This window comes from Barbus barbus (assembly GCF_936440315.1).
Source record: "Barbus barbus genome assembly, chromosome: 37".
NCBI classification, from domain to species: Eukaryota; Metazoa; Chordata; class Actinopteri; order Cypriniformes; family Cyprinidae; genus Barbus; species Barbus barbus.
Genome location: NC_136715.1, coordinates 16,176,412 through 16,198,994, shown reverse-complemented (window position 1 = coordinate 16,198,994; position 22,583 = coordinate 16,176,412). Strand labels below are relative to the sequence as shown.

At 36.5% G+C, this 22,583-nt stretch overlaps 1 protein-coding gene across 2 annotated transcripts in view; it reads right to left on the bottom strand.

The window, feature by feature from the left end:
- LOC306857038 (FYVE, RhoGEF and PH domain-containing protein 5-like) overlaps positions 1–22,583 on the bottom strand; it is a 75,563-nt gene that overhangs the window by 25,495 nt on the left and 27,485 nt on the right. For both annotated transcript variants that reach the window (XM_079396685.1, XM_079396684.1), the window contains exons 5-9: positions 19,632–19,763; positions 14,970–17,662; positions 9,227–9,344; positions 6,733–6,791; positions 6,242–6,272 (exon numbers count right to left, since the gene is read on the bottom strand). In XM_079396685.1, the coding sequence (XP_079252811.1) occupies positions 6,242–6,272; positions 6,733–6,791; positions 9,227–9,344; positions 14,970–17,590 (2,829 nt within the window). In that variant the 5' untranslated portion in view covers positions 17,591–17,662; positions 19,632–19,763. The remainder of the gene's footprint in view (positions 1–6,241; positions 6,273–6,732; positions 6,792–9,226; positions 9,345–14,969; positions 17,663–19,631; positions 19,764–22,583) is intronic.

The window sequence follows — 22,583 nt, the reverse complement described above, 5'->3', positions numbered from 1 at the left end:
TCTATTGACTATGGCTTATTTTATTCAAATGAGGCTATTAAAATGGTGAATATGAAGTATAGTAATTTACATGAGGTGCACCATATGAATAACTTTAGTTCCCACTGGATTGTGCTAAATTGCTCCCATTCAGCCCTACCTCAACTTGATAATTGGGATACATATTGTATTAATCATGAAAACAAAAGTGCTAAATCTGGTTATGAGGTTACAGTCTAGAGGATAATGTTTAAAACAATAGGTTATAGTTTTTTTTCTAGCTAATCTCATCATTCACACGGACCGTGCAAGCCAAGCACAAACACACACACACACACATGCAGCCCTAGGGAACCAGGTTATAAAGACACTTTGGCTGTCAGAGTGGGAAAACTAATGAAAACAAATGATGACTTAAATTGAACACACTACATGACAGAGCAATATTAAGTACAGTGTGAAGAGCCAATGCATTCAGACACACAGTGAAACGTTCCTTCTACCAGGCATTCATTGAAGTCTTTATTACACTGATATACAGTTGAAGTCAAAACTTTACATACACCTTTTAGAATCTGCAAAATGTTAATTATTTTTCCAAAATAAGAGGGATCATCAAAATGCATGTTATTGTTTATTTAGTACTGACCTGAATAAGATATTTCACATAAAATATGTTTACATATAGTCCACAAGAGAAAATAACAGTGGAATTTATAAAAATGACCCTGTTCAAAAGTTTACATACACTTGATTCTTAATACTGTGTTGTTACCTGAATGATTCACAGCTGTGTTTTTTTGTTGTTTAGTGATAGTTGTTCATGAGAGCCTTGTTTGTCCTGAACAGTTAAACTACCCACTGTTCTTCAGAAAAATCCTTCAGGTCCAACTAATTCTTTGGTGCATTTTTGTGTATTTGAACCCTTTCCGACTATGACTGTATGATTTTGAGATTAATCTTTCCACACTGAGGACAACTGAGGGACTCATATGCAACTATTACAGAAGGTTCAAACGCTCACTGATGCTCCAGAAGGAAAAACCATGCATTAAGAGCCGGACCGTGAAAACTTTTTGAATTTGAAGATCAAGGTAAATTTAACTTAATTTGTCTTCTGGAAAGCATGTAAGTATCTTCTGTAGCTTCTGAAGGGCAGTACTAAATGAAAAACTATGATATTTAGGCAAAACAAGAAAAATATGCACATCTTCATTCTGTTCAAAAGGCTCTTAATGCATGTTTTTTTCCTTCTGGAGCATCAGTGAACGTTTGAATCTTCTGTAATAGCTGCAAATGAGTCCCTCAGTTGTCCTCAGTCTGAAAAGATGGATCTCAAAATCATACAGTCATTGTTGGAGAGGGTTCAAATACACAAAAATGCTGTAAAACCAAAGAATTAGTTGGACCTGAAGGATTTTTCTGAAGAACAGCAGACAGTTTAACTGTTCAGGACAAACAAGGGACTCATGAACAACTATCACTAAACAAAAAAACAAAACAAAAACACAGCTGTGGATCATTCAGGTAACAACACAGTATTAAGAATCAAGTGTATGTAAACTTTTGATCAATTTTATAAATTCCACTATTACTTTCTCTTGTGGACTATATGTAAACATCTTTTAAGTGAAATATCTTATTCAGGTCAGTACTAAATAAACAATAACATGCATTTTGATGATCCCTCTTATTTTGGTAAAATAATTAACATTTTGCAGATTCTGAAAGGTGTATGAAAAGTTTTGACTTCAACTGTATAAGAAGCGAGTGCGACTAATGTCTCAATGGAAACTATATATACTGTACATATATATATATATATATACACATACATACATACTCACACACACACATATATATTTATATATATATATAACATAAGACATTTCAACTTCTTGCTGAGCCACCATTTCTCCTTTTCATTCAACTCAATGTAGTAACATAACTGAAATACAATAAATAAATAAAAAAATAAATAAATAAAAAAATGACAAACATAAATACATATACAAAAGGTCACACCTTATTTTATGGTCCATTTCTCTCTATTAACAAGCCATTAACTAGGTCTTTTGCCTCAATAAGCTCCTAATTCACAGCTTATTAATAGTTAGTAGGGTAGGTAGTTGTTAAATTTAGGTATTGGTTAGGATTTAGAATATCATCATGCTATGTAAGCACTAATAAACAGCCAATATGTTAATATTGGCATAAGTTAATACAGGCATGCTAAAAAGCAACTAGTTATTAGTGAGAATTGGCCCCTATATTAAAGTGTTACCAAATAAATACTAAAACTAAAGCAATACCGGTCCAAAATAAAAAAAGTCATAAAGGTTATGAATGAGTAAATGATGACAACACTTTTATATTTGGGTGAAATCCCTTTAAAACCACTTTGAATACTTAACTGTAATATGTCTTAAACTGATAGACTCTCAAAAAGAAAAAAGAGAGAGTGAATTAGAGTCAATTCACACACCTTGACAAGTTGTTTGGGGCTTTAAGCCAAAACTGATGTGTTTTTATGTTTGCAAGTGACAAGACTCATGAGAAGATTCCCAAAACAAAAGCCTGGTGCGTAGGTATTACGTCACTCGCAGGCTGACTTTTTCAAGACAAGGTTGCCAAGGCCAGGAAGTCTCAGTTACTGAAACAACACTGATAAAGGTTTGCAAACCCCCCACCCAAGTGTGTGTCTCTCAATGTATGTGTAAACGTTAACACTTTATTTTAGGGTCTCTTAACTAGTTGCTTATTAGCATGCATATTACTAGAATATTAGCCATTTATTAGTACTAATTAAGCACATATTAATTATTCTACATCCCTAATCCTACCCAATACCTAAACTTAACAACTACCTTACTAACTATTAATAAGCAGTGAATTAGGAATTTATTGAGGGAAAAGTCATAGTTAATAGTGAATAAGTGTTCCCTATTCTAAAGTGTTACCATGTAAACGTATATGCATAAAGGTGCAAGGTACATTTGTACATTTGGCTGCCAAGACAGAAGACACAGGTAGTGACAGCTAATTTAGGAGCCCTTTTTTTTGGGACCGTTGCATTACTCATGAAATCAAGTCTAACAGGTTGTGTCATTTAAAATTCATTCATTCAAACATTTAAAAACACCTTCAGTTTGATTATGAGTAAGCATGCCCCTCTGAAAAAAATTAGAATAAAAAATCGATATAGTCCCTGGTTTTCAAATGACTTGGCTGAGATTATTCATCATAAAAATGCTCTTTGGAGAAAAGCTCGCTTTACCCAAACTCCAATTGACTGGCTGGCCTTCCGCCAATGCAGAAACAAAGCAACACAGGCCATCAGAAATGCCAAAATCTTGCATTTTAAAGAAAAATTCACCACATGTGGCACTAATGCTAGGGCATTCTGGAAAACAGTCAAGGTAATGGAAAATAAAGTTATTTCACCTAATTTACCAGTTTCTATGTCATTTAATGACATCATTATTACCGAGAAGTCTCGGATGGCCTCACTTCTAAATCATCACTTTATTAATGCAACCGATACAGCTTCAATGTCAAACCTTAATCCAGTCTCAATGGATACTTCAGTTCCAACCTTAGCAGATGCCCAACTTTCTTCATCATGCAACAATGGCTTTTCTTTTATGCCTTTTTCCACCTCTGAAGTCCAGGATGAACTCTCCAAGCTGAACACAAACAAATCTGCTGGCCTTGATGGTCTTGATCCCATGTTCTTAAAAGCAGCATCCCGCATTATTGCCGCTCCTGTCACAAGACTCTTTAACATGTCCTTACAGCTTTCTGAGTTCCCTATTGATTGGAAATCAGCTATAATTTTCCCCCTCTTCAAAGGGGGTTCGTAATCTGATCCAAATTGTTATCGCCCAATTTCCATCCTACCATGTCTTGCCAAAGTTCTGGAGAAGCTCGTCCTAAAACAGTTAAATGATTTTCTGGATAAAAATCATATATTATTTGACATGCAATCTGGTTTTCGGGTAGGACATGGGTGTATAACAGCTATCACAAAGGTCCTTGACGAGATAATTACAGCATTAGACAGCAAACAGGTCTTTATTGCCACCTTTATAGACCTCGCCAAGGTCTTTGACTCTGTAGACCATAGGATCCTTTTACATAAGCTTTCCAGTATTGGTCTGTCCTCTTCTAGCTGTGTTTGGTTTGCCAATTATCTCACCAACCGTGCCCAGCAATTGAGGGTGGAAAATATTATGTCAGACCCAATTAATATCTCTAAAGGTGTGCCTCAAGGCTCCATCCTGGGCCCAACCCTTTTTTCTATCTATGTTAATGATATAGCCAAAGCTGCTGGCACCTCTAGGATACATCTTTATGCAGATGATACCATTCTGTATTCAGTTGGTTCCTCTCCCAATTCTGTGGCTTCCAGTCTTAAACTCAGCTTCACCTCTATAGAGCAGTTTTTTGATAATCTCCACCTTCAAATTAACACCAGCAAGACTAAATGTATCCTTTTTAGCCGAAAACCAGTTACCGAGACTCCACTTATAATCACCTGCATGAACGGTATGGCTCTGGAGTATGTCAAAAAATATAAATATCTAGGTATATGGTTGGATTCATCTCTGTCATTCATCACACACATCATTAACCTTCAAACAAAAGTTAAAGCTAGATTAGCCTTTCTTTTCCGCAATAAAGCTTCCTTTACTCATGCAACTAAACGCACCCTCGTTAAGATGACAGTACTGCCAATTTTGGACTATGCCGATATTATCTATAGAATGGCACCAAATACAGCTCTAAAAAAACTTGACACACTTTATCATTCAGCCATCCGTTTTGTCACTAATGTACCCTTTCACACTCATCATTGTGACCTGTACAAACGGGTGGGCTGGCCCTCTCTTCATACTCGGCGGCTCCATCACTGGTTTCTCTTCATATATAAAACAATCCTGGGCAAGACACCTCTCTATCTGTCATCTCTTCTTCATGCTGCTCATAACGTCTATCATACAAGATCAAGTAATTTGATTAAATTTAGTACCCCTCTTACTTCTACTATCTTTGGACGTAATGCCTTCTGCTTTGCAGCAGTAAATGACTGGAATATACTACAAAACACACTGAAACTTACATCTCTGATTCCAATTTCCACCTTTAAACAAAACCTCCAAAATTACATAGTTGACTCTTGTTCCTGCTGACAATTATGAACTATATGTATACACACATATTTAAGCACCTTTTTTTTTTCTTTTTTTTTTCTTTTTCTTTTTTGCTGTTTACCTTTTTTAATTCAATTGCCTGTCCTATGTGTGTTATGTGTTTGACTATGTACAGTTGTATAGTATGTCCTTATTGATTTTTGTAGCCTCTTGGCCAGGTCATGTTTGTAAATGAGAAGTGGTTCTCAAACAGTTTACCTGGATAAATAAAGGTTAAATAAATAAATAAATAAAATTCATTCATGAGTTTCGTCCATGCAAAAATCCCCAAAATTATGATAGGGTAGGACTCAGAGTAGTTTCTGATTCTGATTCTGATTCTGACTAGCTTGGTTTCCAGGGTGTTGCTATCTGGTTGCTAATGTGTTTTAGGTGGTTGCAAGAGTATTGCTTAGTTGCTAAAGTGTTCTGGTCCGATTGCTAGATAAGTAATAGCATACCTCTTCTTAACAACTTGCATAACTTGAGGTATAATTCATATCTGTAGCACCCCAAGTTTTAGCAACGGTAATAATGGTGCTTGCCTTAACAATCAAAACTTAATAAGACTGCATTCATTAAACATGATTTCACAAGTCACAGATTTGTGCAAATCTACAAAAATGCTTAATTTATACTACTGTTCAAAAGTTTGGACTCGGTAAGGTTTTTAAATGTTTTCTCACAGAGGCTACATTTATTTGATCATGAAAAAAAGCATATTGTGTAATATTGTGAAATATTATTACAATTTACTCCAGTCTTCTGTATCACACGATTAATCAGAAATCATTCTAATATGCTGATTTGGTACTCAAGAAACATTTCTTAATATTATCAATGATTAAAATGTTTGTGTTACTTAATATTTTAGAAATCTTTCCTCTAAGTGTCACTTTTGATCAATTTAATGCATCCTTGCTAAATGAAAATATTAAGATCTTTAAAAAAGAAAAATCTTACTGACCCCAAACTTTCAAATGACAATGTATGCACAAATCTCACCTACGACCACTGCAGTTTGACCACAATTAAAAATAATATTATGTATAAAAAAACAGATTACATACCTCCTGAAGAATCTTCAAAGCCTTCACGTGTCTGTGGATTATTAAAAAGAGATGACATTACTGTTAGTAGAAAAATAAAAACAAATAGACTTAGAACAAAAACAGCTGTTCAGTTCTGTCAAGCAGATATATTCCTGATCGTGTGATGCCAACATCTAGAAAGCTGATTAACAAAGCCAGTTCATACATAAGAAATACATTTGAAGGGCTTAGGAGGAAAAAGCAGGCTTGCTTAGATAGTGGATCACATTTAATAAATCTTCACACTTAATGACTCATTGAGCCACTGCTGAAATGTGGTATCTTAAGGCAGACAGTCCAGTAATAGGCTGTCAGTTCGAATATCAGAGGAGCTGTTGAGTGAATAAGACTAGACAGTGATAAAGATGTGGACAGGGTCTGGATAAAGAAGATCCCTGAAGGACATCACATGAAAAACAACTAGACTGTATTTGGAACGTGTTTAAATCCAGACAGAGACAAACACTTACTCTCTTTCTGAGTCCACCAGGTCTTTGGCAACATAGTAGGCTCTGGATCGGCCATCAATCTGAGAATGACAGAAAAGAGAGCCATGAAAGATAAATGAAGAAACCCAGCATTTAAAGAGTTCAAGTATCCACAGTTCAGTCACAGAGCATGAAAGAGAAACATCTAGATGATATATATATATATATACAGTATATATATATATATATATATATTGATAGATACATAGATGGAGACAGAGCGAGAGAGAAATGGATGTTCTGATCTAATTTCTCATACAATCCTGTCAAAAGAAGACTGATTATTTCATTAAAGCACAACGTAAATGAGAAAGCTTTCCTGGACGTGCCACTTTAAGCACAGATGCATTATGGATGAGACGCTGTGTTCATGGCAAGCACAAATCCACCATTGATTTGCAAGCTAATCACAGCTGCCTGAACACAAGTGTTACTACTGAATGGACATATTTAGGAGAACATGACTGCATGACTGCATGGCTGGGATTTCACCGTTAGTACTGATTTATTACGTATCCATGTTTAGATCTTAATAAAGTCTTTAATATCTGAGCTTGGGTCACTTTTATGCACGTATAAAAAATCCATAATAAAACTAATTACAGTGCAGCTGGCTTGTTTCCAGCTTGTTGTTATGCTGAAATCAGGCTGTGATAGGTTACTCCCAGATATTCTTTTCTTTTTAAAGACGAAGAAAACATGGAAGCAGGCGTCACAAGGCCGGGGCCCCGGCTGATATTACAGTGGCAGAGGGAAGGGGTGGGGTCCGCCTCTCACTGCAGCGCTAAACTGATTGCCACGAGACGTATGAACCTGGATCTCACAAAAATTACACACACAGGGAATTCCAGTTTAACAGGGAGGGTCCTTGTTTTTATCTTCTTTAACATGCAAAGCTGTGATTCCTTGGGTAACAGTATAAAGGTTAGAAGAGGTACTACAATAAAAGTGTATACATAGTCATAAAGTGTAAGATTATACAGTATTACTGTGTGTTCAACTATAACACAGGGGTTTATAAAAGTTTTTGATATCAGGGACTCACAAAAATAATGAGTTTAAGCCTTCTTACAATATAAAATCAGCTAAATATGTTAAAGACCCATTAATATGGTGATATTTTTATTTTTTTATATTTTTTATTATAGTGTATAATATGTACATTGCATTATGTTTTAAAAGTTCTGTACTGTAAGTACTGTATAGCAGTGTTAATTTCGTTGACGAATAATTGTCGACAACAACATTTTTTTCACCGATGACGAACAAAAACTCTTTTTGAATGACAAAAACTATGATGTTAGGGAGGGACGATTTGGGAAGAGGTTCATTCAGAACATAGTTCTGTAGTGCATGTAATGTAATTACAATACAATGTTGAATTGTCCGTTTTGACGAGCATTCACATAAACACAGTCAATAACGTCTTAAGTGAACATAAATAGTAGGAAGAACGTGTATCAGTACATTGCATCCATTGCTGCTGTGCGTTCAATTTTAAAGGGATAGTAGTCTAATTAAGTTGCTATTGTCTGTGGCATTGATGTTAATCAAGCAACAAAAGAAAGAAAATCACTCACTGGTCTTGACTGAAAAATTTTAGTAGCCCTAAAGATTAATTTAAATTGATTTATAGAAATAAATATGTCTGCTTGAAAGAATGAAGAATATTGTAAACAAGTTGCTATAAAGAATGCATAATTATCCTAAACATTGGCATTTCATTAAAAAGAAGACCATGTTCTTGTTCTTTATGAGAAGTGGTTTTATTTCATTTTAACATAAAGGCATGTTGTGTGTCACCGCAGTTAAATCGGTGTCTATCATGATAAAACCTTAATATCAAACCTATATAATGAGTTTGGAAATTTTAGAGAAATGCTTAATAAATGCACTGTAACTAAACCCATTAGATTTTAGCCGACTAAATTTACTGTAGATTTAGTCGACTAAAACTAGACTAAAACTAAAAACAATTCAAATGACTAAGATATGACTAAAACTAAATGGTATTTAAGTCAAAAGACTATGACTAAAACTAAATCAAAATTTGCTGTCAAAATTAACACTGCTGTATAGTAAGCGATTCCTGAAAAATCAATGTTGCAAGAGTAACAGTGATACTGTGAAATTTTATTACAATTTAAAACAAATAATTTATCATTTATTCATGTGATGCAAAGCTGAATTTTCAGCAATCATCATCAGCACCTAGTCGTCACATTTTATTATACAAATTTTATTCTGAAAACAGTGCTGCTCAATTTTTTTCATGATTCTTTGAATAATAGAAATGTCAAAAGAACAGCATTTATTTGAAAGAACATCTTTTATAACATTATAAATTGAATGCATAATTTATTTCAGGAAACATCTTACTGACCCCAAACCTTTGAACCTTGATTTGTGTATGTGCACTATAGTCTAGCAAGCACTGACATTAGGATATTTGCAATAGATATTTGCAATAGCTGACCTGTCGGTCATGGCAGTGGTCTCCACAACCGTCCTCTTCCTCAGATGTGCGTCCATGGTCTTCTTCATTGGACACAGTGGCAGACAAAGAACAAACAGGGAATGGCTCAGTGTAGGCACTGTGAATAGATGAAACATGAAAGAGAGTTAAATGTTCTATGATCACTATAGGTAAGTTGCTGTAGGCTTTCACACAACACTTAACCTTGGATTTTGACCGTGTATTATGAAAATGGTACATTTTTAATTTGAAAGGGACCATGTTTGGACTATTTTTATTTGCTGGTTAATAAGTCTCTTCTTCATAGATCATGCACATCATTCATGCGCAGAAAGTTTAATGAGCTGTGTTTAGTTTTCAGCCTTTATCCTAGGCTAAAAATCCTAAATATAATGTGTAAATTTATATGTAATCTCTACTGATACAAAGCCCATTACCATAGCTGTGACTAACAGACCTCAGAAGAGAAACTAAACAGTTACAATCAGAACACTGCATGTGGCAAATATTACAAACCAGCCAGTCTCTCCATATCAAAAACTACGAAACAAACCCTCTCAAAGCACAATATTTTATATTAGAGGGCACTTTGGTGTCTAGCTGAGCAGAAATTACCCTTTGCCAAGGAGAAACAAATTACCCCTCTTCATTTAAACAAGACCTGGTGAGAATAATTTAGAATTTTTCTCCCCTGATCCTCCTTACAGTAGTAACACGGATGGCTGGGGCCAGATTGCGAGGACATTTACGGTTGGGCATGAAGGGCTGGCTTGGTGATCCTGTGGTGAGCATTAAACAAAAAAAAAAAGATAGCCCTGAGCATATGCAAATGTGCACATAGTGAAGCTGCTTATATACTGTGGGGGATACATTCAAATGCACATATAAGGGAAACCTTGAGTGCATTTGTGCTTACACTTATCTACAGGCATTAGCAAGCAACTCTTCTGTCTTTTGCATTAGTGGTGTTAAAAAATTTCAAATTTCAAAGCAATTAAAGTTAGTGTGTGTGCATATTGTCAATGTACAAAAGGTTTAGAGGTGCCCAGATGGGTGTCATACTCAAGGACACTGTACACTGCACACACACAATGTCTGCAGCTGGAAGTGGAAATTGCTCATCATTGCTCATAGCTAGCTGAACTGGGCGAGCTAAGGTGACAGTTTGTTTAGAGGCCCTAGATGAAGCATATAGGAGCCTTCTGGCAGGACGTCACTACAATTTTTCAGCGATCTCACCAGCTGAGGACTCCATTTCAGTGAAATCGGAATGAGGGTTAGCATAAGACAAAACAAGCTTCTTCTTTCATCAGAAACAACTTTCAAATAAATTCTAACTGAAACTGCCCATATGTAGCTCTTCAGGATCAAATAAAACTGAGATATTTTTATGAACACATCTGGATTTTGCATCATGCAGAGAGGACTATCACAACACAGCAATAAAATAATACAACAAAATAATCGAATAAATAAAAATAGTCCAGTAAAACAAATAAATCAATATGAACATATCACAAAAGAAACAGTATAAAATACATAATAAAATACTAATTTAACAAACAAAAAAATTCTGAAAGTTTTATGAAAAACGTGCATCAATCCTACTGTACATCATCTCTCCATCTCCAAAAGTGACAATTTACACAATCCTCCTGACACTTCAACATTACCATTTATGAGAAGCAATTATGGAGCAAAGTACTTCTCTAAGCTGTTTGCTTTAAGGTACCCATGAGCTAAATTTACTGCAGAAAATTACAAAGAGAGTGCAATGATTTCCAATAACATCCCTATATGTCCTACTGCCTGATGCTTCCCTGAGGCTTGTTATATGTAATTCAATTGATTTAAACACTTGATAATAAAATATACATTAGAAACCCCAGTGTTTCTCTGTCTGAATCTGTGTAATAGTGCTATTATAGAAGATAAGCATCGCGGAGATGACTTCATTACCAGACTTCATTTAACAAAACGTATTTGAATGCAGATGAGAAGAGAGTGACGAGCAGCACGTGTGAACTGAGAGATGCATATTCTTGCTTGGTTTTAGTTTGGTGGGGCTAAGGTATAAAAAAGGGTCTAATTTCATTTCTAAATGGGGTTTTTGTTTATTTTGTCATCATTTCAGAATCATTTAAGTTATCTTTAATGTTAAATATGGCTTTTAAAATGGTTACATTTAGTTCAGATGATCTGCCTTCTGACAAATATGTGTACATATTTACATTGTAAATATTGTTAAATTCAAACACTGGCCCCTGCCTTTACTGTAATATTAGAAAAGAGATGGAGAAAGCTGGGAACGATGACAACAACAACATCTTTGTGGTAGCCTTGATTTCCTGACTGCCACACCTGGCCTTGTTGTTTGGGTCGCAGGGGAGTCTGGGAGATCAGTATTGCCTGTCTCCACCCCATCCCACTGACCCTGTCCCCTCGCCCTTGTCCTGCATTTCCTGTAAACAGCGGCATGTAGGCTCATTGGCTGGGTGCGTCCCCTCTTGGGATAACCTGAGAGCCCTGGGCACCAGGCCCAATTTAGACCGGACCAGACCAGGCCAGATACACACCCAACTTTGTGAGCATCAAAATGCAGAAGGCACTCAGAACGTAAATTAAAATATTATTTTCTCAATTATCTGGAAGTATTTTTCAAAATATGTTTCTAAGTATCTCAAACTCTCTTCCTCTTTTTTTATGTTTGATGCTATGTTTATTGTAATTTTCCTATTCTATAAATATTGCATAATAATATTATAATTTATTATAAAAGTGCCATGAAAATTAAGAGCCAAAGTAATAATATAATATAATATAATATAATATAATATAATATAATATAATATAATATAATATAATATAATATAATATAATATAATATAATATAATATAATATAATAACAGAGAAATTCTGATGATTGAATTCTATATGAGGGTCAAAGACATTTTAATGTTCGCATCAACAAATTTTACAAAAGTGATTTTATATATATAGAAAGCACATTAAATGCAAGTAAAGTTTTCAAATAAGTTCTGGGAGAATAAAATGTCAAAATGTGGGTGAAATAATGTTCCACTGCCATTCAGTGTAACACTTAGGACTATATTTATGTAAAAATTTAAACAACATATTTATTCCAGACCTGTACATATTAAAATATATATAAAAATAAGTGAGCATACTAAATTTTATTGCATTTTAAATCTAGCTGACACATGGCCAGAATGGGATAGTGGCAAAGTTTAAAAATGTAAAATTACAAGCAAGTAGTATTTGGGGTAAATCTAATTAGTTTTTTGAAATGTCATAAACTGATTGTTGTAGTAAATATGCCTGACAAGACCGTTACGCTGAATGACATTTTAGTGGCTGTTTTCTGTAAATCATGGTAAAAACATGATATTTATTTATTTTTGCACAGAAAAACTATTTAATTAAACATTCTAATGTATTGAAAAACAGCAACAACAACAGTTCAGTTATGTTTGATGCTGTGTTTGTTGTAATTTTCCTTTTCTATAACTATTGCATAATAATAATATTATTATAACTGCCATGAAGATGAAGAAAATGAAGAGCCAAAGTAATAATATAACATAATATAAAAAAGCTGTATTACACTGATTGTTTATTGTACTTTTTGTCTTTGACCCATGAATATTTTTCAAAATAATGATTATTCAGAATATGAATAGACAAATATTTCATAATATAGGGGGTTTAATAGTCAATATTAAACACACTAGTTGCTATTTATAACTATAACACTATTATGCTAAAGGACTTTCACATCTTTCCTCAATCATTCTCTCACACTACCCACTGTCCTTTGGGATCAGCAATGAGTAAAACGCTCCTCTGATTGGCTTAAATATTATTTTTTTATGCATCTGCAATCAATCACCAAGAGTTTACTGTCATTGTGTCTCCATCCACTAAAGAGGCAATGTCAATTTTTTTCTGCAAGCATTCAAAATACGACAAACAAAAACAGACAGAACATCAGCAGTGACGGAGGATTCTCTTGGGACACAGAGAGGCTAATGGTGCAGACACATAGGCCCATTTGCAAACATGCAATGGTGTTAGATTGCACAGCAACACAATGAGTCAATAATGTCACCAGAAAAAAGGTCCCTGGCTCCCATATCATCTTCTGAATAATGGAGGATGGTTAAAAGTGTGGCACATAAACACTATGGCCCAGGGTAACATCGAAATGTTTCCATGGGTAAAAAACCTATGCTATCACTTTATTTAACTTCTAGTAATGGACTTTATTTATAGAAAGTACAATTATAATGTATGCGTAATCTATAAAATTTTAATCTAAAGAAAGTGAATATATAATTATATGTATTTGGATAGGTGTTTTTTTACAGAGCCAGTAAAATTATTTTTGGTTTTCTCTCATTGTAAATAAAATTATGAAAACTATATTCTTTATAAAACTGCAGAATGAGCAATAAACAATGGAAAGGCTAACAATATACCAATAAGCAATTTTGGAAATTTCCCTTGTGTTTCTCTGAAAATCGGATTAAAAAGCTACCCAGAGGCCACTTGAAAAAGTCAGGGTCTTTGACTACACTGGTGGTAATCGAGCAGAGGTTTCTAATGATGACTCTAGGGTAGCAAAGTGAGAGCAGAGAGGTGTCATACAGTCAAAAGAAGGTCAGAAAGTCATCCATCTTTAAACCTCTGTAAATCCTCAAATCTCCCAAAAGCCCAATAAAAGAAACACACATGGGGAATTTAGTTTAATAACACTACATGCTACCAAAATGCTCACCCAGAGGACAGAAATCTATCCCTGGTTTTATCATCTATTCCCCTCCACTCAGCTGCATCAGGCTGTGAGAGCATTGCAATAAAGGTGAAAAATAGCCCTAACGTTTAATCCACTTCCTTCCCATACTATTTGTATCATTGAACAATTGCATTGTATTCTTTCTTACACAGATAAGGTACTTCAACAAATGTACCATCAAATCCTGCAAATGAGAAAATCAGATAAGCTACCCTGTAAACATAGTCTATCTTTCCAACACCACAGGCTGCTCCACTACCACATGTGCAACACGGCACCTAAGTGTTTGGCAAGTCAGCTTGCCTAATTATACACTACTTTAGACAACAGCTAGTAGCTTTCCAGCTTTCCATGTTGATCTTGCTTTAGCTTTGTTTGCAACAATTCTTGATTGGAAAAACAACTGGGCCATAATGTGTCTAAAATGTTAAGTTGTTTATTATTAACTTTTACATAGAACTGTTGCATAAAAGCAACATCACTTTCACAGTCATGTTGGACAACATCTTGTTGTAACCTGTATACTGTATCTAGCTCTCCAATAATTCATTATATATTCTAGAATATCTGTAATACTTTAAGTCTTGTTTACTCAGCCAGGAAGATTATAGAAAGTATTCTGAGACAGAGAGAGGCACAAGCTGAGCTATCAGAGTGACCAAACACTTGCCTAATTTCCGCTTAACATTGTTTTGGACAGCACTTCCTCCAGACTTGTGTGATGGTATCGCCATTGTGTTGAGAGGAAGGTGTTTCAGCATTTAAAATATAACTCTCTAGACAATCTTATGCTAGAGTTTAATGACTTAAACAGAAATACGTCTTCCTAATATAGTTTGTTTCAGATCCCTTTTTATCCTTTTTACGGTTACCAATGTGGAAAATGTTCATTTTAAGTATGTAGTTGTATAAAAAGCTGACTATACCTTTCAGGGTCTTGCTCTTGAGTAGTGGGCTTGTTTTCTATTCCTGCGAAGCTATTCATGTCCACATAGCCATCGTTTTCATTGGCAGGTGCTGCTGTCCGATTGTGGTCATCGAAGAACTCTGTAATAGTGACTGCTCGAGTGGGTCGTCCATGTGGAATCTGAATATTCTCATAGTCTGAGTTTATTGCAGGAATGTTTTCATAATCAGAAGTATCTGCACTTGGGAAGGAGATGGAGCGTGGTTTAGTGAGGGGTAGGGGCATGAAGGGGGGCCGAGAGCGGTCCTCAAAAGACTCCACTCTGGCAATACCCCTGTTGCTATAACTCTTGGGTGCACCTTGCCTTCTTTGTCTATCTTTATAAAGCAGAAAAGTGGTAGGTATTTCTGAATTACGTTGTGGTTTTCCCACACGGGACTGAAGCTGTGGGGAGTCACTTGTACTCCTTCGATCAAGCTCAAGCACTCGAATTGTCCCGTGGTGGCTAGACTCAGAAGATGACCTGGAAGAGCGGACACTGCCATCTCCACGGGCTTTGCTTTCGGATTTTTTCTTAAATTTTAAAGCCAAGAAACGTTTAAACGAAGTCTTCTTTTGGGGGTTGTCAGGAGATTCATGTTCGATTAGAAGTGATGGAGAGCTTTTGGTTACAGGCCTCTTAGTTATATAAGCTAACTCAAAGGGTGGTGGGATATCAACTAGAGATGTAGGTGTTGACACACCACTGGAGGACTGGTGACTTCTTTGAGAAAAGCTTCCAGAGGAAGTAATCACACAGGGCAAAGAAAGTGTGTCATCTTTTTTTTGCAATCTGCATTCATCTCTAGGAGATTTCTCACCCTCAAAGTACCCTGAGAATGGCAAATCTCTTCCCTCAAAAGAAAGCGAACGAGGAGAAAGAAGAAAGTGCCTTGGCTTCAACGAGGGAATTACACGGTTTGCCTCTGTTTCATCTGAAAGCTTGGGATGTGGAACTCCATTCTGGTCCAAGGCCACAGTGTAATAGTCGTGAGACTGGTACTCAGTGCCTGTCTCCTCAGGAACAGTCTCAGGAACATATCCAGGTACTTTCCCAGAAAGCGAGCGAGATCTCGTCACAATGCTCTTCCTGTCCAGAGAGATAAAATTCTCGCCCTCCGAGTCGAAACCAGCCTCCTCATAAATGTGTTCGTCACTTTCTGTGTCTGAGTCCTCAAAGAAAGGCACAATATGACAGTCCAGCTCTTCGATGTCCTCTTCAAATGCTTCTGTGGTGTGGGCAAAAACCACACGGTTTGTAAGTTCTGGAGTTCTGCCTACATCCAAGTCAGCAGGAACGGTAATGTTGCAAAGCCTGAGACGTGGCTGGCAGCTGTTCCTCTGACTCAATTGAGCTTGTCCCCTTCTAGCTGATCGTTCTCTTATGCTTTTGCCCTTTGTTTTCTTCTCCATGTTTACCGGCTCATCTTCATCTCCTATCTCGACGTAATCTTCAGACGACACGCACTCCACATGCTGATCGTCACCATCGTTGTCTCTGATGTCAGCATAGTCATCCACTTCTTCATTTTTTGCCATCACTTGACCCTCAGAAGCTGGCTGAGAGACACCGTTTTCTAATTTCTCCTGTTCCTTCTCTAACTCTGCCACATCGTCCGATGATACATAGTAAGGCTCTTGGTTTGACGTTCCCTCTGTTGCGATCTCAGAGTCTATAGGTTTCTCATTGCTGGACTCATCATCAGTGCATCTTGCTTCTGGATCAGAGGTCAAATCACTTGGCACAACTTCAATGACCGAGTAGGGCTCGAATGCATCCTCTGTCTCCTCTGCAAACCTAAAACGTCCAGATGGGTCTTTGGTAGCACGTTCAGCCTGCCAAGTACTGTTGTCATCCAGTGTGCCAATGACATCATAAGGGTATTCCTCACATAGTGAGGGTTGACTGCAGTTTGTAGCTTTTGAAGAAAGTCCAGTCTCATCTTCTTGTGCTTCATGAACACATTTTGCACCTGCTCTAGTGTCCTCTTCATATTGATCATTGGCACAATAAAAACCGTCTGATGATGGGTCCTCAATCTCCTCATACGGACTTTGAGATTCACCTCCAGGCTGATCTTTAATGAGTGTCTCACTCTCAGACAATGCACAGGTGTCCTCAAGTACATTATAAGCATCTTCTCCATTCTCAGCTGGCTTGCTATCATCAGTGTTTTTGCTGTGGTCCTCATCTCCTGAATCAAGACTTTCATTGACCACTTCTGATAAATCTGAAGCGGTTGAATGCTGTATTTCAGTGGCGTGATGAACTTTACCTTCATCCTCTCCCAGTGTTTCATCTACTGCCATTTGTAATTCTTCCTCTATTTCATTATAGCAACTTGTGTCATGCTTAGTCTCATAATTTACAGTAAACTCTTTGTCAGATAAGTCCACGTCATTATCATCCGTACAGTTTTCTCTGGATGCGTCTGCTTCATCCTGTGTGACATCTGATTCATTATCCTGGTTCAGCTCCAGTCTATCGGAGGATGTTATGTCTCCATTGCCCACAATGCTTTGGCTCACCTCAGAGCCTAGCCTTGGTTTGGGTGCCACAGGAGGTTTAGGACCTCGGGTGGAAGGACAAGGCCTTGACATCAGGGTGGAGCACACAGTTACAGTCAAATGGCTTTGTCTTTAGCTGATAAGTTTGGAAATGCTTCTAAAAATCTGCAAATAGAAAGAAGAGAGAAGAAAATTACATTTCGATGCTGAATTGGATATCCTTGCCCTTGCAATAGAAATAAGTGAAATAATCTACAAACTGACTGACAATATGCCATTATGAGATCAGCTGCTCCTTTAAAGCAGAATGATTGATCTACAATGATTGATCTATATCTTTTGACTGATGAACTGCAACCTCTGAACTTAAAACATAATGAAGTGATTATATGCTCACTCCATTCACACCAACCAGCATTTTCACAGCCGTAAAAAATAATAAAAATGATAAACAATGAAAAAGAACTAATAACAACTAATAAGATCCCATCCATTGATTTCCAATGCATCTTCTCAAAAAGGGTTAACCTGAAGATCTTTTTTGGTGAAACACACCCTTTCTCTTAACAAAACTCATACACCCCTTGTCTTTTCCTGTTATTTGCTACCTGCCTTGACGCACGTCCTATTAAACTCGCCATGCACTTGGTGCTCACCCTGCTAAGATGTTGTTTCCTGACACGACTAATTACCTATTCCAGCAGACTCTCCTGGAAAGACTGCGAACAGGAAGTGCAAAGGGGAAGGACATTAACAGCGCACCATGTCATCTACATGAACCCCCCTCCCCATTTTTTTCTACAAGAGTGCAGTTTTGCACAACACAAATACACTTCCTTCTCGTCAGACTTCCCATGATTCACTCTCCAGTGATAAATCCCACCCAGACACACAACCCCCCAGACTAGATTTTTGATTTTATTTTTTTGCTGAAAAGGTCGTTTCAGTGCGTTTTAAGAACAATAAAAAGAGAAACATCAACATCCCAACTAAGGTCCCCTTGGCAAAATAACAGGATATGAATTATGCAACAAGAATTCACTTAAAACAAATGGTTAAACACAATGGGAGGAATAAAGGGAGAAACAAACTCTTCACTGTGCAGTACATGATCTCAGATATGGGCTGTAAAGTGCTTTGCCTATCAACTGAAAGTGAACAAGACAAACTAAATAAACATAAATCAAGAGCCTATATATATAATATATATATATATATATATATATATATATATATATATATATATAATATATATATATATATATATATATATATATATATATATATATATATATGAAGAGTTCAGATGTAAAAGCCTCTAAGTGCGTCTGAAATTTTCTTCTAAATTTTACTTAAATTGCATAGAAAAGGACCTATACATTGCCAATAGAGTAAAATTACTGAACCTAAACATAGGAGCCTAATAAAAATGATAATTTTAGATGAAAATGTCATATGGCACTTTGCGCTTTTGCATCTGAACTCTTCATATATATAGGCTGTGTGTGTGTGTGTGTGTGTGTGTGCGCGCGCGCTTTTGTGACAAATGAGGACATCAATTTGTATAATGACACAGGTATGACACAGGTATTACAAGGTGAAGGTGACTTTTCAGGACATTGACCCATGTCCCCACTTTTCAAAACGCTTATTAATCATACAGAGTGAGGTTTTTTGGGGGAATGTAGAAATGCACAGTGTCCTGTGAGGGCTAAGTTTAGGTGTAGGGCAATAGCACACACAGTTTGTACAGTATAAAAACCATTACGCCTATGGGATGTCCCCACTTTTCACAAAAACAAACGTGTGTGTGTGTGTGTGAATTACAAATATGTGTATGTTTGCGTTGTGAATTATGTTATTCAATTAAGAGATGAAGAGGAAAAATAACTGAATACAGCATTGTCGTTCTGTGGAGAACTATAACATTTTCGATATTTGCTTACAAGGACTAGGCTACTACTGAATGAAAGGACAAACAATTACTTCTGATGTCATATACTTTTTTCAGTAGCCTATGTATGCATTCATAAAATACCCTGCAAAACTGTGGACATGATCTGGCTGTTTCACATAAAAAGTCACATAAATTAACTGTACTGAAAAGTTTACTCAGAACTATTTGGTTTCATACCGGCGTTCATTGTCGGATGTCATCCACCATGGCATCGGAAATATTTCCACATCACTCCTTGATATTCCGCCGAAGCAACAGCATATATCCAGAGGTGCCGTGAACTTACTCCAATGACATTTGTCATAAAGCCTGTGAAGTAAACAATGAACACTTCATCACTAATTCGACGGCGTACTTCCAAAAAAAAATCAGTTTTATTAGCGACTGTTGCAGCAGGTCTCTTCAGAACCGCGCGCTTCCAGCCTGAAGGAAAGAGAGAGATGCGCTCGCGCTGCGGTCTGAGCGTGGAGACTGAAGGTGCTGTCCGCGCGCTTCCTGAGGAGGTACGAGTCTCCCTCACGGGAATACAAGGATCGATGACCGAAACCACACAGAAAAACATCTAAAGCCAATAACCATCAGTGGCGTACGACACATTCACGAACAGCTGCTCCATTGCTGTCACGAGTGTCCCTATTAGAGGATCTTTTACAGAATTTATTGCTCTTACCGAAAAAATATCAATACAATACAATAAAAAACTCCAAATTTCTAATCAAAGTGGGTTTGTATCACCACTTTGTCATTCGATTTAGATTTATAGCCTAGAAAAGGTGGCTTAAATCTTTAACTATGTCAGAATATTTAATATTACGTTAACTGTGCCCTGCTTAATTTTGTAGCTATACTACTACTACTAATATTAATAATAAAAATGCAGTAATTTTGTTGGTAGCCTATCAAAGACTGTCAAACACAGTCTTTCTTGTGATTTGGGTAAACAAATGTTCCTAAAAACAGGTTCTAAATCAGTTTCTCTTTTGGCCAGGCTTCCTTTTTGCTCATCTGATGCCTAATTGGAGGAAAGCAGCTCTTTAAAAACCTCTCTTCATAACAGGAAACTGCTATCCCTCTTTCCTGGACAACAGGCAACACTTCCTTAGCAACAAATGAACAAAGGTGCTGTTAACTCTACTGGGGAATTACTGCATTCAAGATTTAGACTATTTTTCCTAAAGGAACTCCACACTGATAGGAGAGCACTAATTCAATGAGTATTTTTAGACGAAAACAGTTCTTATAAATAATCCAAACAGGGGATGCCCAGGAGAGGCACAAAGTACTTGAGGTTCCACCAGTGCAGAGGTGTAAATTATTGGACTAAATGTAACTAATTACTGTACTTGAGTATCTTTACAGATACTTTGTAGTTTTACTGAGTATCAAAGATATTAGCAACTTTTACTCTCTACTTCACTACATTTTTGAATGAGTATCTGTACTTTTTACTCCACTACATTTGAAATGAGTGTTGCAGTTACACATTACATTTCACCTAGCTTTTCTGCAGCAATTTATTTCTGCTACAAAAGATGTGATACTGCCTACTACAGGGCACTGAAAGTACTTTATCTTGTGAGTTTTGCCCTTATGCTGAGTTCACACTGCACGATTTTCAAAGTCACCGGATCACCGTTGTTTTCACACTGCACGACTATCTGGGGTAGCACTCAGTTGCTGGTGTGTTCACATTACACAATGAATCGCCGACAGCTCCAGATATTTAGTATGCTCAGTATTTCACGGGCGTGATTCTAAATACTACCTCATGTTGTGTCAATCACGTTTACACACTGCCTTCGAAACTTTCATCCGTCAAAAAAAATTCAGATCAGGTTCGATTTTTTGCGTTTTCGCATCCGTACCATGCATTTTAATAGGAAAGAATGGGGAATACGAAAAAAACTGAAAAAGCCATGCGAAAATTTCGGACTCAGTGTGCAATGGCCTTAATACTTAAGTACTGTTAAAAAGATACTCTAAGACTTTTACTCAAGTTGTTTTGGAATTGTTGACTTGTAATTTGCAGTGGAGTAATTTTCACTTTTACTCAAGTATGGTTTTCCGGTAGGCCTACTCTTTACACCTCTCCATCAGTGATAGCCCTGACTCAGTTGGTGTTCTATGCAAGTTGAAAAAAGAGTTGGTGCTAGAATTTTAATTTGGCATGCAAATCCTGACTTAATATATAACTATAATAACGATAGTAATCATTCTGTTTCTTCTTGTTATAATTTTCACACACCAAGCTAAATTGCAGCTGACCTTGACAGCCAATGATCATCATGCATTTATTATTTAAAACAAATTTTCTGCAAAAAGAAATTACTTATAATTTTACTGCACAAACACGTTTTACCTCATAATCATGCAATTTAATGATAAAAAACAATGCTGTGTGGACCTTTGTATGGATGCTGCATTCAAAATTCATTTGTATGGGCCAGCCAATTCAAAATCAGTGGAAACAATAAAATTAAATCAAATGACATTCTGTAGAAGTAAAATGACTGGAAGTCAACTGTGGTCTAATCATAATTCTAAACATATAGTGTAAATATAATTCTACTTTCATAGCCTCTCCTTTACACCAAGACATCCATGCACACAGATCTTTGGCATAGGCTATCCACCAAATCAGATATTCTGTGACAGAGCCTTTATTGAAGCCTAATGAACACCGAATTGTAAGAAAAGATAACCCCCAGCTGAGCCGCTGCCGTGATGTTCAAGGGCAGACAACAGTCCTGAAACTGAGAGAAAACTGTCAGCCACCTGGGGCTCCATGTTGACAGCTTATATCACAAGCCAAACCTTCAAACATTAGGTGGCAATAATTCCACAGGACTCATTTCTTCATATGTATCTCTATTTCCCTCTATATATCTGCAAACTGAAGATCAGATGAACACCATGAGTGATAGGAAAGAAGTGCTGAGATACAGGAGTGTAGCACAGGGGAATAAACAATATGTTCATAATGTTTCATAACTGCCAGCTGTGACTATTAATTTACAATTTGTTCTCTAGACCATGTTGGCTTCTGAAATGGACATCAAACTGCCGTAAACCGCTTTCATTATGAGCTAGACAAGACTAAACACCATAACCCCTCTTTGGACCAATATC